The 20,304-nt window shown below is 36.8% G+C and overlaps 1 protein-coding gene across 1 annotated transcript in view; it reads right to left on the bottom strand.

The window, feature by feature from the left end:
- The window catches only part of LOC109111486 (polypyrimidine tract-binding protein 3-like), a 33,209-nt gene extending 13,516 nt beyond the window's left edge, over positions 1–19,693 (bottom strand). The window contains 6 exon segments of the mRNA XM_042764764.1: positions 3,587–3,746; positions 6,425–6,535; positions 6,785–6,952; positions 8,017–8,163; positions 9,639–9,808; positions 19,618–19,693. Coding sequence (XP_042620698.1) covers positions 3,587–3,746; positions 6,425–6,535; positions 6,785–6,952; positions 8,017–8,163; positions 9,639–9,808; positions 19,618–19,642 — 781 coding nt within the window. The 5' untranslated portion in view covers positions 19,643–19,693.
- Between the last annotated feature and the right edge of the window lie 611 nt (positions 19,694–20,304).

Here is a 20,304-nt window from a genome sequence, read left to right as displayed (position 1 = left end):
CCACGGGCTTCCCAAGACGTCACTTCAACGACTACTGAACTTCCAGCCAATCAGCAACTTCGGGAAACCCCCTTTTCAGCGACAAACAAAAGGGAACCCCGTTAAACAGGCAACGCAAGTAACCTCCAGACTCACATCTGTACTGGTGTTATCTAATATAATTTTAACCTCATTTAGTAACTCAGTGCGAGGGTTAATTAAGTGATTAAATGGTTGTTCATGTATATGCAATTTCACGTATTGTTGTAAACTTGGGATTTCACATTTTCATTGTCTTAAACTCATTCTTTCCTAACGTTCTATCCTCCTGCAACTTGTGTGAATGTGTGAGTGCGTGTGCTTATGTGTTAGATTAGTTTATATGTCTTAGATTTATCTAATAAAGCCTTATTTATATTGAAAAGAGAAGTATCTTGTGTTTTGTGCTCACAAGTTAATGTCTTAAACTGCCGATCTTGTTACTGTGCTAATTAATAGTGTTTTCACTATACTTTGGATATTAATATCCAGCGCAGATTTGATGTTATACGGCTCGTTCAGTGAATCGCTGGCCGTTTCAGTGATCAGCCGTGAAACAGTGATTCTGTTCAAATTCCCTTTAAAATCTTAAATGATTCCCTTTGAGCTAAATTGACCTGTTTCCCTTACATTGTCCATTTTTATCAATGGTTCCTTGCTATGAAAAGCAAGATAAATATTAACAAATAAAATTAAATTTCACATATTTTGACCATTTAGGCTAGTTTAACGCATTTTTTCATGTGATGCAACTCCCCAAAAAGGTAATGATATTTATAAATTAATAAATATATTAATAAAATATACTCTTCACCCAAATAATAGTGACAATAATAACAATTTATTCAAGGTGCAAGGGCAATGTATTATTACTTTGTATTAATTAAACCCCATGACATTTTAGAGTCATGAAATGTAAACTTTTATTTATTTTATTTTTATGGGTAGACAAGTATTTAAAAACCATACAAAACCAAAATGACCACAAGGAATACATTAATTAGCTCTTGGCACATGTATTTTAGATTCACATTTGTTCCTTTTCATTCCTGTTGGATTTACTTTATAAAAGAAAACAGAAATGCACTAACCCTGCGTGAGCCTCGAATAAATCATATTAACAGTAGAACAGTACAATCTATAAGAGAGGCGCACATACATTTGTTCTGTACTCCCTATATCGTCGTGCTTTTATTATCATCCCATTATTTTGAGCTGACTATGGCTTGCTGAGACATGCACATTCATGTAATTCACAGTTTGCTCATATAATATCTCGTTTCCCCAGAAGGGACGGACTTAAGTGTGACACCGCTGTTTAAAATGGATTTATTCAGCCTATTGAGATGGAAACCACCACAGAGCTCAGAACAAGCAGTGTACATACACTTCAAAACAGTCCTACTGACAACAAGAAAACATTGTCATGAGGGGTATTGCGGAAGAAGACCGACAAAATGGCAGTGGTCTAATAAAAGCTGCCATTTGAGCACCTTTTATTGCTTTAGCGGGCGTCTGAAGACGTCACCGAGCGCCCCTGAGATTCTGTGCCCAGAAACAATTCATCAGCTCTGATTTACAGACACACACACAAGAATACACACCGGGCTTATCAGTATCCACACCGCCGAGTGATTTACTGAGCCTGGGACAACAAGATGCGTGCTGTCCCCTCTGACAATCACACACACACAATGAATCTACTCTGCAAACGCTCCAGCCCACAGAACTACGTGTGCATGTGCGATTAGACCTGCCCTTTGATAGAGTGCATGCAACCAACTGATAGCATTATAATAAAACACACGAATCGCCCAGGTAAGGAGGAAGTGAGGACAATATCTGTTACACTGGTGTTTCTAATGGAAGAGAAGCTTAATTAGATAAATGGACAGGTCTGATTAAAAAATAAAATGTCAGTACACACACAGACAAATAGTTAGAATATCAACAAAGTATAGGGTAAACAGAGTTTAATGAAACAAGCACATTTGCTGAATATTTATTCTCCTTCAGGTCATCCAAGATGTAGATGCATTTGTTTCTTCATCAGATTTGGAGAAATGTAGCATTACATCACTTGTTCACCAGTGGATGCTCTGCAGTGAATGGGTGCCGTCAGAATGAGAGTCCATACAGCTGATAAAAACATCATAATAATCCACAAGTAATCCACACCACACCAGTCCATCAGTTAATGTCTTGTGCAGGTTTGTGAGAAAAAAATAAGATGTTTTAACTTTAAACCCATGCTTCTGGCTAAAATATGAGTCCATCGCATCAAAATCCACCAACATATTTGTTTGGAACTGTTTTGGCTTGTAAACGGTGCTTGATCTGTGCATATTTCTCTCCTGATTCAGACGAGATGACTTTTTCACTGGAGGAAGCAATGTTATGATAAAGGACTTTGACTTTATGTTGGATTTGTTTCTTACAAACATGCAGCTTTCATACGTCATTAACTGATGGACTGGAGTGGTGTGGTGTGGATTACTTGTGGAATATTGTGATGTTTTTATCAGCTGTTTGGACTCTCATTCTGACGGCACCCATTCACTGCAGAGGATCCACTGGTGAACAAGTGATGTAATGCTACATTTCTCCAAATTTGCTCTGATGAAGAAACGAACTCATCTACATCTTGCATGCCACGAGAAAGAGTACATTTTCATCCTATTTTCATTTTTGGGTGAACTATTCCTTTAAATTTTCTACAACCCAGAATATACCTGTAAAAATTATGTAGTGACAAATCAATAATCAAAGTGGAATTTTTTTTCAATAAAATAGTCCAAAATGTCTTCATGCCAAACACCAAAATTTACATTTAAGTACTAGATACCATTTATATAAAAAAAATAATCTGATATCCTTTAGCTAACTTCCTCTGAGCTAGAAGAAAAGCACAGACTAAAGCAGATGGTGTGTGTGTGTGTGTGTGTGTGTGTGTGTGTGTGTGTGTGTGTGTGTGTGTGTGTGTGTGTGTGTGTGTGTGTGTGTGTGTGTGTGTGTGTGTGTGTGTGTGTGTGTGTGTGTGTGTGACAATATATGGGTACAAGTTGGCCTTGATCAAGTGGGTTTTGGTATAATGTGGGATGTTGTGAATTTTTGGAATATGTGTGATGGTACTGATACAGTTCTGTTTTTGGAGAAAAAGTAATGACAGCAGTACTGATAAAAAGTGATTCTTCATTATTTAAAATACATTTTTATTAATACTAATTATTGAAAATATAATTATTAAAACATAATTGTAACATCTTACCAAAAAAAAAAAAAAAAAAAAAACTATGTAGAATTCCTGATTTTAACACTTAAATAAAATATAGAGGACAAGGCCAAAATAGAGAAATTCTGGAAATTACTTAATTTTATTTTTGCCAAAAGTATTAAAAAAAAAATCTATAGTGAATAAAGTCTATTCTTTAAATAGATATATATATATATATATATATATATATATATATATATATATATATATATATATATATATATCAATAGGAGACAACATTTGCCCACAAATCTATTCTTTAAAACTAGAATACTATATATGTTTCAAATCATCATTTGGGGTAAAGGGTTGACTTAATGTAACATTAGGGTATGTCTAGACGTGTGAAGTCCCTGCTCTTGTCGTTGTTGTACTTCACATTCAGACTGGTCAGCTTGGAGAATTCAACACGCAGAGTGCAGCAGCCGTTGTAGATGTTCTGCCCATCCAAAGCCTGACACAGTCACGAAACATTATTATGCCATTCTCTCACAAAGAAATGATAGCTTGCTTAAATAAAAACAAGCCTATTTTAGGACAATTACATATTTTTGCATATTTTCCCAGTAGAAATTTACATTACTAGAAAGTGTTATTGCAAAAATAAATCTGTGTCATTACTGCATTAATATATTTCAAAAATAATATTTATTAAAATTAAATTAAAATTACATTTATAGATGAGTTTTTATTGACTTACAAAATTAAATTAAAAATGTTTATAAAATACATATTTTTATTTACTTCTCTTTTTTAATTTAATTCATTTCCCATTAGATTTACGCATCGCTGCATCTTTGCCTCTCCAATCACAGGACACTGAACAATTCCGGCACATTCTCATTGATTACACCTGCTCTACTACATCAGGGTTTAATGCAGCCTGAGCATCTCATCTCAGTTTTTCTATCTGTTAATCAATATCTTAAAGCAAGCAACAGCTAAACTCCTAAAACCGATCTAGAAGAAGCCGCAGTCACAAGGTTTGTATGTCTAACTGAGCCCTTTTAATGGCTCCTGAGAAACAGGAAGGTCAAAGTGCAAAACCAAACAGAATGAAAAGCAACATGTGCAGCGAAAATGAATCAATAAACTCTGAAACCATGAAACCTCAAAATATATTTGCAGAAAAAGAGAGATCATTTTCATTTAAAGTAATCTCTCCCTTTATTGACCCCGAGTATTTGCCATTATAGTGACAAAAATGGCTTTCTCTGTCAGTTTACCCGTAATCTCCATCTCTTTATGGCCATATATGAGCCTTAGATAAGAGAACAAGATCTCCACTCAACATGACAGAGTTTGCTTCTTAATCCACTGCGACATTTTCATTATTGAATTGTCTGTGTAGGCCTGAAGCAGGTTTGGCAGGGCGGAGGCGATGTGAAATAACTTCTCCCGTGGAGCCAGTTCATTTAACTAAACCCTGATGACAAATGCAAATCACATCTAACCCTGACAGTGGCCTGAGCAACGACAGGGAAGAATAACGAGCTGTTCTGCAGAAGTCTGTGCTGTTGGCTTTAAACAATCAGATGAACTAATTCTGAACGTGGGCGATAGTCTTATATTTGATGCCAAATCTACACTTTAGATTATCGTAAGGATTCAAGGGTGGGCTCTTCTGACTCATTTGGACTGATAAGCAACCATCCCGTTCCAACCACCCTAGAAACCACATAGCAACATGCTGGAAAACACTCGGAACACCTTAGCAACTGCAATTCAACACAAATAACATGACAAAAATTGTAGTTAGCAACGTAATCCATTGCATTACACATTTTAGGTAATATAATCAGACTACTTTTTGTTATTACTTTTAGATTACTTTTGACCTGACTCATGTATCAGATTGATTTAAATAGGATATTCTTGTACCATATTGATATAAAAATACAAAGGAGAAGAAAATTTGTTCCATTTGTTGTTATTAGCAACATGAAGTAAATTAAAATATAAATTACGTCAAAGTTTCCCAAACTGGGGATTGTAAAGGAACAGCAGGGACTTTGTGAGTTTAACGAAAAAGCTAATAATTTATAAATTAAAATTAATCTTTTTAAAATTACAATAATCAAAATAAAATACTTAATAAAAAATATGAAATATTATACCTGTTTACCTGAATGTCATGTGACCATGTGAAAAATATGTAATCAATTAAAAAAAAAAAAAATGATGAGTATTTTTAAAATGTAATATAACCTAATAACCAGGGCTTAAATTTTAATCCTCACTACGTGATCCAGATTACATATAATCAGCTATCCAGCACTGCTGTTGAATATAAAGTTACAAAGAACATTATTTATTTGAAATAAAAATCATTCTTAACATTAGAAATGTCTTTACTTTTGATCAATGTAATGCACCTTTGCTGAATAAAACTATCAATTAATAAATAAACTTTTGAACGCCAGTGTATGTATTTTTCATATAATGTTAAAATCTACTTTTAAGTAGTGTTGCATTTCTGTAATTGATAATCACTTGCACTTTTCCAGCTGAAGACGCTGAGAAAGTAAGGTGCATTTGCGCACAATTGTTTCTTTTTTGTAGCAATTTTAAGCGGGAGGAAGGGGACTTGCTCATTTCAAAGAAGACCCCTGTCCCCGCCCCTCCTGTTACACTAACAAATACTCTCTTTGTGCAAGGAGGCAATGCAACATGGCAGCCGCACAATAGATAACACCCTCAGACCAGAGGAGTAATTACTTTCTAGCTCTTATTCCCCTGGTGAGCTGCAATGGCATTCATTAGATAACCTCAACGGTGACATATTAATTACAGGGCCGCTTTGATTTGTGCGGTCTACTGGGAGCTGGATTTCCTGCCGTCTTCCTGTTGCTTTGACAAATTTTTGGCTCCGCACCAAAAAATACCAGAGAGCACCAAAAACGAGGTGATGAAGGACAGGTGTGAGCCGCCTCGTGATCGATCGTGAAGCTTTATACGGGACGGCTGAGCGATTAGGAAGCAGCGCTGAGCACAGATAAACCGCCTGTCTCCACAGACAGCCTGAGGAAATAAGCTGCTTGCCATGTTTTCATCCCACCCAACCCAATTCATCCCACCAAAGAGATAATAAGAGGAGCATTTTGTGACTGGGGGTTCTGTTTCGGTACTGACCACTTTGGCGTGATGTGCGTTCATTGGATCTGCATATTGTAGCAAGGCCTGGAACTGGTTGTTCTTGGTGAAGGTAATGATCTTCAGGACCGTTCCGAATTTTGAGAAGATCTAAATGAAGGAGAAGACAAGAAAATGAAGTATAGGCATATTAAAAAGTCTAGTTTAAACCAGCCCAAGGTGGTTTGCTCATCTTAGCTGGTTAAGCAAGTTTAGCTGGTGGTCAAGCTGGTCACCCAACCCGACCAAGGTGGTTTTGAGCTGGTTTAGCTGGTCAGCCAGCCGATGAGTGGCTAAAACTCCAATAAAGCCAATTAACCAGACCAGTGGAAACCATCCTTGTGTATAGTGTAGTCTTACCTGGTGTAGCACTTCTAGAGACACTGGGTAGTAGAGATTCTCTACGATTAAACGAAGCACAGGACTTTGTCCAGGCATCATTCCACCATCACTGGCTGTTGCAGTCCCAGAGAGACTCATATTCCCAGAATGCACAGCATTGACAGCTTGCAGAGCAGCCTGAGCCCTCTACAAATGAGACGTACAGGGTTAACATTAACTCTTCTAAAACTTTACACTCACACTGATTCACCTCAATCTTAATACTGCACTCGTGGGTACGCCTGATTTCCATGGCGCTAAAATGCACTCTCAGCAAATGACTCTGTAATGAGCCGTTTTACATACTGTAAAACTAATAGCTCTGGGTAGAGCAAAAGTATAAAGGAGGCACTAAATATGCAGAGATACCATTCGGAGTTCGTAAAAAAGACAGCAAGCTTAATAATGTTAGGGTTTAAGTATAGGTTTAATGCTAGAGCTTCATCAGCCTGTCACACAAAGTGGAGCGCTTTCCACCTATAAACAAGGCCAGAAAGTTTTCTTTTCAGAAAGTTTATTTTTCTTCGCCAATTTTATGACACAGCAAGGTTGTTTCAGGCTGGCATAGCGAGATAGCTAGAAAAAAAATTACCTTGAAATTACAATTACATGTATTTAGGGTGTAAGGAAATATTTTATTATTTTTTACTGATGGCTAGTCATTATATCAAACACTATTAAAAACAGTATAAAAAGTAAAAAAAAAAAGAAAAGAACAGTTTATTTCTGGGGGGGGGGGTAATATTATATTTTATTGGATTTTTAAAATTTTTTTTTTTTTTTTTGTTTTTTATACACCACACACACACAAAAAAAAAAAAACATGAAAAAACTAATATGGATACAAAAAGTACAGGTGGGGTCAAATTTCGGAGAAATTGTCAATAGTGCAGCCATATATGAAGCACAGCTCACACAGACGTCACTTTCAAACCAAGTAGCTTTCGGTTGGTGAACACTTTTTTCGCAATTTGCGTGACCATGCGAAATCTGCGTGGGAGCTTTTTCATCCTCACTCAGAACTCATGATCATGCAGATTCCTACTGAAATGATGTGAAATTTTGCCAAGCAACAATAAATGTGACCGTGCCTTAAGAACTTGACAAATGCATTTTAACTAATATATTCTTGGATAACACGATTTGTCATTAACCCTACTATGCTAGTGAAAGAGGTGTTTGAAAGTGTATGGAGTGACAGTAATTCTCACCCCCTGATTGAGCAGATTATCAGTCTTGAGCTCACGGTGGTTGGAATACTGGATGTAGACGGGCTGGTTGCGAACATGGGGTGTGGCTGTGGTGTAGTAGTTGACCATGGTGATTGCTGCTTCTTCAGAAGCCATTTCTATAAAAGCCTGTAGTACAAAGAGAGACATACTGTAAATGCTCAGCCCTGATAACAACATCATTCAGCTAATTGCACATATGTGGTGTCAGTTAATCCAACTTTTTCTTAGTCTGTTTTCATGCAACATTCAAATGAAATAAATATTAGTGGGCTAAAAAATGGAGATAAAGATGAATAAGTGCTGCTCTGCACTTATGGATGGACGATAGAACAAGCTTAATGATGACTGTAGCACAAACAATTCAGGACAAAGTTTAAAATCACCAACTCTTAGCATGAGCAATACCTCTAATAATTATTCTGACCTCATCAAGCAAGGTGTGAAAGATTTATATATGCAGAAACTGACAATAAAAGAATCTTTTGAAGCCCCAATCAAATCAAGCAGCAAACAACTAATTATGCAACAGGGGCATTAGAAATCCGTCTGCCTGTCTTTTCTAGTCTAAATATGCCAGTTTCCATTTGAATATGAAAAGACACTCAAGTGGAAATGGGAGACTACCGTGTTTTTGCAGGGCTTCTGTTATTAGATAGACCTTGATGTGTTTGAAAGGATGCACACTTCAGTTTCTATCACTGGCCATCACTAATGAAGCGAAAACAGATCTGGACCCTTGTCCTCACCATCCCTTATAGAGGAAAAATACAGACAAAATAATAATTTGATGGTGGTGTTTCTTAGTATAGTGGGTTTTTATGGTTCAGTCTCATGACAAAAAATGTCTGAATGATATTTCAGTCCAAAAGCAGAAAAAAAGAATTAAGATAATTACGCCTATTTTATTAATAATTATTTTTATAATACAAAAAAAACATTAATTATATAACAAATTATATAATTACCATAATGCATAGTTACATTATCATTACTGTAACACAAATACCCTCCTGTCCAGAAATACTTTACACACACACACATGCATATATTAAAAAGCATATACAAACACATATATATGCAATGAATGAGCATCCAATAATTTTCCTCAGTGAAAAGTTTTTATACCCTAATTTTATTTTAAATTACGTAAAAAAAATTACTACGATGTTTATGTTTATAAATTAAATAATATATTATCATACATTTTTTTTTTACTGATAATATGCTTAATAGCCTAAAATAAATCTTAATAACCTTAATTTTTTATGTCAAAGACAATCCCAGAGACACACACGATTGTCCCCTCTGAGGAAGTAATCCTACATTTCCTAATTCACATTACACTGTGATGATCCACACAGAGGTTTAATAGTGAGAATATGTATGCTGGTTTTCTCTGATCTTATTCATGCAATTTAATCCGGAAATTCCACTGCTAAACCAATATGAATGCGTAAAGTGAGGTTTGAGAATTTTAAAAGGCAAATTTCAAACCCATCAGTGTTTCTCAAATAGCTAGGGATCCAATGGTCATGCTGCAAAATGCTTACAGAGCTGAAAGAAAGGGCAGAGATGTGTTTGCAGGTTAATGGATCACCTACTTGGTTTTTCCCTTTAAGCATCAACAGGTTGGTGACTTTGCCGAAAGGGACTCCTAGTGAGATGACCTCTGCCTCAGACACTTCGATGGGAACTTTGCGGACGTGGAGGACACGGGAAGGGCCACAAGGAGATCGTTCTCCTTTATACGTTTTACTGTCAGTGCCATTAGCTGCCAAAAAGGAAGAAAGAAAGAAAGAAAGAAAGAAAGAAAGAAAGAAAGAAAGAGACATATTTTAATTTTTTGATTTTACCAGTTTTCCAAATGCCAAAACTGGCATTGATGTACATGGATATTACAAAAGCAAGACCCGTCAGACACCGAACACAATTATTATCGATTGACTGACACCAAAAAGGTCACCGTTACAAAATATTTTGCAACGTTTTGGCCTCACAAAGGACCTTCAATTAAGGTTAAGATACAGCAGACAGATAGGCATGGGCAGGCACACAAAACAGACAATAAGACAGTAGTGGGCAGCATCTCTGATGATTCCCATTGAAACAATACGACAAGCCTCTTGCAGGATTAAGCATGCCTCTGTAGCCTGTCAAGACTCCAAATGGCACCCATTGTGGGGCATTTGGCACTTGGTTATGTCCAGGGGCACATCACAGGCTGGTGACAGGTTTAACAGAGACAGACCGTGGCGGAGTGCCTACCTCAGCTTTCAACACTTGCAGCTTTCATGTTCTTTCAAGCCCTTGCACTGCTTGTATTTGTTTGCAGATAACGGGATCAAAGCAATCAGTGTCGGGTGCAAAATGAAAAGATGTTAGAATGTGCATGTATTATACATTTATTTTTTACTAACACATATTACAGCCTACAGTGGGCAGACTTGTGGTCAATTTGCCCAAATTCCCATTGTTAGCTTAACAGCCAGACGATGACAGAAGTCAATATACAAATTGCTTTCTTAAAATTATCTCTGCACATTAAAACTGGGATAGGAGAAAGCATTTTAGCTCTGAAAAGTTGTACACTTGACCCTAAATTAACCTCAAGTAATTTTGGAAGTGAAACAAATGAATGTGCAGAAATTGATGCATTGTTAGACTCTCCTATTATGTATTTGTCTAGTCATTGGTATAGTCTTGCATGAGCAATGAACGTAAAAGCTCTAATACTGTAAAAGAGGGAAAACATCTTCAGACACATTAAAATATCACACACATAGTCACATCTTCCTCAATTTGTATATACGTATGTACCAAATTATCCATGCTGAATGCAATAGTGCACCAGCATGAGCGAAAGTGAGATCTCTCTCTCTCACGTATTGATACACTCTCTCTTTTCAAAGTTAAGCCTCCCAATGAGAGGAGGCACAAAGGAACAGCAGTGCACAGAAGAAAGTGCTGCCATCAGCAGGACATCCAAAAATTAACAGGCTCAATACAATGATCCAGACCCTCCCCTCACTGCCCAGCACAGTGATCAAGACCTTCCCTTTACAGCCTAGTGATCTAGTTCCTCACAGCTCAAAACAGTGATCCAGACCCACTCCTCACAGACCAACACACTGATCTCATCACTCCCTTACTGTCCAGAGATCTAGACCCACCCCTCACAGCCTAGGAGTGACCTAGACCATTTCACAGCCCATTTCAGTGATCTAGAACCTCCTCTCACAGCCCAGCACAGCCATCCAATCCCTACCAGTCCAGATATCTAGACACTTTTCTTCACAGCCCAGCACAGTGATCCAAATCCCCCATTGCAGCCCAGTGATCTAGACCCTCCTGTGAAAAGCACAGCACAGTGCCCTAGACCCTCCCCTCACAGCCCAGCACAGTGTTCCCATCCATCCATCCTAGTCCAGATATCCAGACCCTCCTGTCACAGCCCAGCATAGTGATCTACACCATCCTGTCAAAGCACAGCACAGTGACCTAGACCCTTCCCTCACAGCCCAGCGGTGATCTAGACCCTCCCCTTACAGCCCAACAGTGTTCTCATCCCTCCATCCTAGTCCAGAGACCCAGAACCTCTTGTCACAGCCCAGCATAGTGATCTAGACCCTCCTGTCACAGCCCAGCAATAGTGATCTAGACCTGATCTAGACCCTCCTGTCACAGCCCAGCATAGTGATCTAGATCCTCCTGTCACAGCCCAGCAATAGTGATCTATACCTTCCTGTCACAGCCCAACATAGTGATCTAGACCCTCCCTAGTACTAGACCCTCCTGTCCCAGCCCAGCATAGTGATCTGTCCTCCCATCCCAATAGTGATCTATACCTGCAGCCCAGCATAGTGATCTAGATCTTCCTGTCACAGCCCAGCATAGTGATCTAGATCTAGTCCTGTCTATACCTTCCAGTCACAGTCCAGCACAGTGATCTAGACTCACCACTAACAGTGATCCCATCCCTCCCTCCTAGATCTAGACTCACCACTAACAGTGATCTAGACCCTCTTGTCACAGCCCAGCATAGTGATCTAGACCCTCCTGTCACAGCCCAGCATAGTGGTCTAGACCCTCGTGTCACAGCCCAGCATAGTGATCTAGGCCTTCTTGTCACAGCCCAGCATAGTGATCTAGACCCTCCTGTCACAGCCCAGCATAGTGGTCTAGACCCTCCTGTCACAGCCCAGCATAGTGGTCTAGACCCTCTTGTCACAGCCCAGCATAGTGATCTAGACCCTCCTGTCACAGCCCAGCATAGTGATCTATACCTTCCTGTCACAGCCCAGCATAGTGATCTAGACCCTCCTGTCACAGCCCAGCATAGTGATCTAGACCCTCCCGTAAAAGCACAACACAGTGATCTGGACCCTTCCCTCATAGCCCAACACAGTGATCCAGTCCCTCTCTCACAGTCCAGAGATCTAGACCCTCATTTCAAAGCTCAGTACAGAGATCTAGACCCCACCCTCACAGACCAACACAGTGATCCCATCCCTCCCTCCTAGTCCAGAGATCCAGAGATTTATGATGCAACAATGACACTAAAAGAAGTACCAATGTGACTAGACAACCAAAAAGAGTCAAACGATTGTAGTGCGTGCTTTTCAGCTGTTAAAATGAATCATTGCCGAGGGGATCTAGTGAAATTCACATCAGAGAAGGGATTTACAGTGAAAAAACAAACCTTAGCAAAGCAACAGGCCCCAAACACTGTGTAGTCCTATAGGGGTTACTATAATGAGTGATGGCCTTTTGGTGTCTGTCTACAAGCTGGTGTCAACAAATGTTTAAAGTATTCAAAACCATAAGTTCTGATTTCGTCCCCAACATCATGTACTTAAAAGTCTATAGCAATTTGAAAAAAAAAATTATGAGCATGTGTATACGTACTGATTCATGTAATTTAGTGTGTGATTTATTATTGTTAATTATGTCCTGCCTTGTCAGACTGCTACAAATACAAACCCTTATTTAATACTAATGAGGTCTGTCTAAGTCCAGACCCTGCATCTAGATTCAGTCGAAAGTGATATGGATAATGAAAAACAAGCATGCATCTGCAAGACATCTAATGTTAACACACAGAGCATGGGTCTGATTAAATAGGCAACAAAACAAAATCTCCAGTGGAATAACTCAATGCAGGCTGAGGCAGTAGCCTACCACATGCAGAGAGCTAACAAACTGAGAAAAGAAACGAGATAATCCCTTTAGAGAACAGGCAGATTGTATTCACGATATTTTCACATACTGCAGAAAAAGACGAGCAAACACAACATGCTGAAAGAAAAAAAACTTTCTATTTTTTTACTAAAATATAATACCTATAAACTGCTGTTGAATAGCTCTTAGTCTGCAGTTTTCTTCCCTGGAGGCTCATTCGGAATATAAATTATGCAAGTTTGAAGAAGCTCAATTATGCTTTATTAGAACTGAACCTACTGCAACCAGGGATTTATTTATGATGCATGGATGAGACTCTTATGTGTCCTAGAGACAGGCATCTCATAGCAGCCACCAGGAGAACAGAAAGATGACTGGTCCACTTTTCCAATGACCCTGTGTTACCATGGTGACCATACACCTGACCTATCAAGGCATCTTGCTTCACCATGGCGATTCATCTTATTGTGCCGTTAACAAATCTTATTGTGTGTTTAATGTGATTAGAGGAACCATCCCTGGATCGAATATGCCACAGGCTTTTCAAGAGGAAATGAGTATAAAGAATCTTTGAAATTCAATTGTGCCGTTAACAAATCTTATTGTGTATTTGCTACTTATGCATTACTTATGCATTACTGCATTACTTATGCATGCCAAAATTTTGGCAACACTTTAATTTAGGGACCAATTCTCACTATTAACTAGTTACCTATGAGCATGCATATTACTAGCATATTGGCTGTTTATTAATGTTTATAAAACACATATTAATGCTTTATTCTGCATAACCATATAGATTATAGATCTTTTAATCCAATCCCACACCTAAACTTGACAGCTACCTAAACTAAATATTAATAAGCAGCAAATTTGAGGCAAAATTCTTTGTTAGCTGGTAGTGAGAACTGATCCATAAAGTGTGACCAAAATTTGAAATAATTATCCTTTGTAAACATTGCTAAATCATTATGTTTTTAAGGAAGAATTAATAATAATTTGTAAAATTACATAAAAATTAAACAATACACATCTCATGAAAACATACAATTTTGAGCCATATTTTTATTAATTAATTTATTTATTTATTCGAAAGAAATGAATACTTTTTATTCAGTAAGGATGATTAATTGCTTTGCATCACAGAAACAAACTACATTTTAAATTATATTAAAATAGAAAACAGAGTTTTTGTTTGTTTGTTTTTTATTGTAATAATAATTAACAATGCTACTGTTTCATTTAAATTTTATTAAATACCTGCCTGGTGAACATAAGAGAGTTACCGATCCCAAATTTTTGGATGGTAGTATACAGAAGTATACGGTATATTTCTCATATGTGCATATTAAATAAGGGCTTGATGACAATTAAAAAAAAAATCTTTTTGAATTTTTTTTAATCTCAAAAACAGTATTATTTTGACAGATTTTTAGGGTGAATGTAAAGTGTTAGGATTGTTGGAAATGATGAGTGAGTTTTTATATGTTATGAGTTAAGCCATGGTCTCGACCCAATGACATTGCAACTTCAAGCTTCTTTCTTTTCAAATTCTATTATATGTGACTGGTTAAAATTGTTTCAAACTTAAAACTACTCAGAATTACAATTCATTCTGTCTAGAGTTAGAATAAGGATAAATTTGCTTTTTAGTTTGCATGAAGAGTTGTCATTATACTATACAAACAACTCCAAAAAAGTAGACAAATTTTTAACAAAGCCAAAACAGCATGAGGAAGTAGTTCTGCAAATGGCAGGATTTCTCCAGCACTGAAGCAGCATTATCTGTTTGTACAAAGCATCCGTTCTCCATGATATTTGTCTACACATCACCCAAGAGACCAGAGAAGAATCTTTTCCTTGCTGTCACAGTTAACTCAGTGATGCACGGTCAAATCCCACTACAGTAAAACTGTTGCTAGGACACCACAGAATTCACGGAATGCAGTTCATAACCAAGCTCTCTGTGACTTCCCATCAACAATTCCCACATCTGACATTCCTGGAATGCCATCCTTCACCACAAGCATTACCTTTGCACCGTTCCACCTGCCTGTTGCTTTGTCACAACCACTTTCAATGAAAAGTCAGAACATTTATGATCCATCACGCGCTAGAGTAAGAATGGAGTAGTGTTTAGTTTGATAAAGACTGGTTACACCCAAAGCCCTGTCAGACATGTCTGATCACCTCATAGACAGGTCAACTTTGCCTGGAGCAAGAGGGAGTATGTCAGGTTTGACAGAGCAGAAATGCTCTTGTATTGTTCTGGCAGAGTGGTCCCAGTAGACTGCAATCAAGCATGTGTTTGCCAAGGTGGAACGACTCCGAGCCTTTGGGCTCTCACATGCTTGATGTGCTGGAACACATGGTTTGCTTCACATGGGAAAAAGGATCCGGTCCTACATGCTTTTCAGATCGCAGGTTCTGATGTGCAAGAGTTCATAAACTACAGTCATAGGTAAAAAGCAGTGACTACAGGACCAGGGTTGGTGGGTAATAAACTAAGAGATGGGATGAGATGGGAACAACAACAACAACAAAACTACTGGAGATGCAACAAAAATAGACGGCCTTGCTGACGAGTGCTGGTGTGAGGTGGTTATAAGATTAAAAAGACTAGTTTAAACAAGTAAAAGGACATTTTATCTCTCATACCCAGCTAACAAATATATTAAATATTGAAAGTTATGAAAACTTTTGAATGAACATTCTATTTACTTTTGTAACGTTTCTATAAATATTATATAATAAATAAAAAGAAAACAGATAGAATAGAAAAAGAATAGAGCAACTTTTTATTAGTTAGTAAATGCATAGATTGAATAGATTTTTTTTAAAGAACAGAATTAGAATAGAGAGTGCTAGAGTTAGAGAGTCAAATAAAGATGAAAGAAGTGTGTTTTTAGCTGATTCTTGAGGATGGCAAAAATATACCAAAATATATTTAAAAAAAAGGTATTAGGAACAAGAAAATCGTTTCCAATCTCCCAGTAAAAACTATTAGGTTATTAAAATTATATATATATAAAAAAGATATATATATATTATTATTTTTTTATTTTCAGAAATATAGAAAAATGGCCAAAAAATAAAATATAGGTAGATAATATATTTCTTAAAATATACTTCTGAAACACAGCCTATATATATATATATATATATATTTTTTTTTTTTTTTTTTTTTTTTTTTTTTTTTTTTGCTGTATGAGCATGACTTGCTTCTAATTAAACTGTTTTTAGCAAAATTGGTCAGGCAAGAGAAAAGATGTCTTCTAGTCTAATTATTACAACACTACTATTATTTTACAACACAAAACTTCAGAAAGGTATTTAAAACTCTTTTTAGCAGCAGTAAACAGCAAGGACTATATTGACCTTGATGTAAGCTATCAGCACAAAAACTCCTGGTCGGCTTTGTTATGGCTCCAGTTTTGAATAGCAACAACCATGTTGTACTGCGAAGGCCGTTTCGCGTCAAGAAACCTAAACAATGATACAGCGGACTCAATAATGGAGAAAGATATGAGGTCAAATTCAATTCAATGTAGAATTCTGTGCCAGAGCTAATTTGACTAAATACTAAATGCTAATGACAGGGTATTTCAGATTAGCGGTTGACACATACAGGGATTTTAATGGCTGACACTACACAATAAAACAGTATTACCCAAGGTTAGCTGATCTCCAAGCCTGACAAAGCTGGTTAGGCAGGTCTGTTTTGATGGTTTTAACCAGATAAACTGGATAAGACCGGCAAACCATCCTAGGCTGGTAATAAGTCACAAACAATTGCAAAATAATATTTGAAAAAAGAAATAAGTGCATTATCCACTGACAAGGCTGGCATTAGATTTTTAAATTGACAAAGAGAAGCACCGATACACTCTCATGGCAATTTATAACTACTTTACATTTTGGTGAATTTTTATGAATGAGTATAATTTCATTAAAAACAATTTTGTAACCCTATACACTGAGGTCTAGAAGGGGTAGACCTTTTTTTATTATTATTTTATATTTTTGTACAATTTAAATAGTATGAATTTATATGAATTTGCAAACAATTCACTAAAATGCTAAATAGTTGCATTTTCTCTTGAGATCTGGTTGGAACTTCCAAAGTTGACACGGGTCTTAGTCAATAATGTTAAAAAAAAATAATAATAATATATATAATTATAAAATGTATGATTCATTACATAATGAATATAAATAATATTAGTATTTATTAGGGATGTAATGATTAAATGGTTATTCATTACATCCCTTATTTTGTAAAAAAGAATTTTTAAAAGCCTGAATCAAATCGAATCGTAAAATTCCATAAATGCGAGCCGGTTGAAAATCGATTCAAATATGTGACGATTCAAATCGGTTGAGATGTTAAACAAATCACGAATCAAAATCGGAAATCGAATCGTGAGTTGAGTGAATCGTTACATCCTTAGTATTTATCATGTTTAATATATTTATTATGTAAATTATGGTGTTTAGTCAGTCTAGACAAAACTATTAAACATTAAATCCAACAAAATATGTTCTTGCATTCTAATTACACCTTCTGGCTTTGGCGATTCAGTCTCAAAATCAAACATTATATCAATAAAAAGATTGACTGTACCATGACTACGCCAAGAAAATGCAATGTTTCATGGGAAATGCCAGAAACAGCAGTATTTCATGAAGAAGTGCAAACCTTGATCTTCAAAACAAAACTAGCATCTCTGTTCCTTTTTCTATTGGTTACAACACAACATGCATCTGGAAATCATACCAGCCATTCAATGCTAGACCACATTTAAAGCCATCATTTTGGAAAGGGATGCACGATATTGGATTTTTGCCGATATCCAATATGCCAATATTTTTTTAACTCATTTTGGCCGATACCGATACCGATATATTTCCTTTAAGTCTCTTCTTTAAGTATCCTGCCTATAAGTCTCTCCTGTGCAGAAATTATAAGCAAAATTTTTTTTTTTTACATTTTGGTTAGTTTTTAACAAGAACTTATTTGTTAGAATTAAATAAACAATAATGAAGGTTTTTTGACAGTACATTGAAGCTTTGAAAATAACTATTAAGCAAACTATATATCAATTAATGCATCCCCCCCCCCCCCACCCAGAAAAATGCAGTATTAACCCTAACATTTTATTTTAATATTTAACATTTGTAGATGGTCTAAAGCAAAAGAGTCTTATCGGCAAGACATATCGGCATAATTTTTCATATCGGGCCGATGCCGATATGTACATTTAAAGCCATTATCGCCCAATTCCAATATCAGTCTGATAATAACATGCACCCCTAATTTTGCATATATTTCACCAGATCACTAAAATAGAAAAGCACGTCTTAAAGCGATCACTGTGCAGCTTTCATGAGAAACGGAAAATAACAAAATATAGAAGCTGTCCGGAGGCTATCCCTGGTCATTCCACTTCAAACTCTGAAAATAACAGAGACACTGTTTCCCCTTCCAAAGCACAACAACATATTAAGGATTATTGTGTTCAGGGGGAGGATGAGTGACCAAGAGAAAATAAAAGACAGAGAGGGGTAAGAGAAGATGGGAAGCAGATGATGGGGTCATTTCATTCTGCCCTCCATTTTATCTCCATTCAGATGCTCAAATAACAGCTAATACACTCGCCAACCATTTCACCACCATACACTGATCACTGGAGAGTTCGTTTTCACTGCTGTTAAAAAAGGTTAGAAAGCTATAAGAATTTCTTTTTACCATATATATTGTATCAGTATGATTTTTAGAAGCCATTGTCCATGACACTGACTGAATTTAACAGACTGTAAAAAATTTGACATCAACATAACTGAAGATGCACATTTATCCGTTAGCAGATCCTCAAAATTCTGATGCCAAACAGTCTAAATAGGCTAATTTACACTTTACACAAAAAATTTTGTATTGTACTGTACATTATCCTCCTTATTACTAGGCTAGTTAGAAAATAAATAAATGGACATGAAATATTGAGTTTAAATTATTTTACTATGCAAGTGATACGAGAGACATCCGCCATGTGTTAAATCAATTGTTGGAACATCAGTTAGCGAACATTGTACTGCACAATGCGGTAACCAATCAGAATAAAGTATTATTTCGTCCCACTTGTACACTATTGGTTACATTAGCAGAAAAGAGAAGTAATTTCAGAGGCAGGGAAAGTTATTAAATGTTCATAAAAGATTATGAAAACACATTTGGTGTGACTTGTGCACACTGACACTTATTAAACAAACAGGGATGGCTTTGATTTCATGTGGTAATACCTCGCATGGATAACTCAACAAAAAGGCCACGTCAAATCGCCTCTTTCATCTCTAAAAATGTCTAGACTGTTAATGGAAGTGATGCTGAGGAACAGACAGTACCTGTGGATGGAGTGGAACTGCTCATGGTAGTAAAGCAACACGAGGAGACGGAAACAGGAGGCTCTCCAGATGCCCACTGAAACACATGAATATGAAAGTTTCAGTCAAAATGACAAGTGGGAATCCGAAAAAATATGAGAAACCACCCATAACACCCTAAAAACCACCTATTATGCCAAATTTGGGTGTAAATATTTTGAAATATCCAATTCAAACCTGTAAAGCCAACCATTATGAAGCGATAAAAGGGAATAAATTCAAATGTACTCCACACAGAGTGCTTCACTAATCTATTCTTATTTCGTCGCCATACTTGGATGGTGAGATTATACGTCCGAAATCATTGAGTTAAAAACGGACCAGTGTGCAAGTGCACAAAAGCATAGAAAAGCCGCTGTGCAGCATTATAGGACTGTTTTCAGTGCAGAAGGGAAATTTCAGAAGCGCATCAATTCCTTGAGGACGATGTATAACAAGCACACAAATGCATCCATTAGCTGCAAATTGTCCGTGAGGTGGGTGGATCGAGAATACAGTCTACACAGCTACAAGATGGCAGGCACGTGATGCTGCCCTCACATTCGAGAGGAAATGTCTCCATTTGTGTTGTATTTCCTGAGCCAGGCACTTATAGCTCAGGGAATACTGTTGTTATTGTCTTCCTTGTCGGTTTCTAATTTTAGAGCT

Source organism: Cyprinus carpio, chromosome A10, assembly GCF_018340385.1.
Source record: "Cyprinus carpio isolate SPL01 chromosome A10, ASM1834038v1, whole genome shotgun sequence".
NCBI lineage: Eukaryota > Metazoa > Chordata > Actinopteri > Cypriniformes > Cyprinidae > Cyprinus > Cyprinus carpio.
This window is presented reverse-complemented; position numbering and strand designations above follow the sequence as displayed.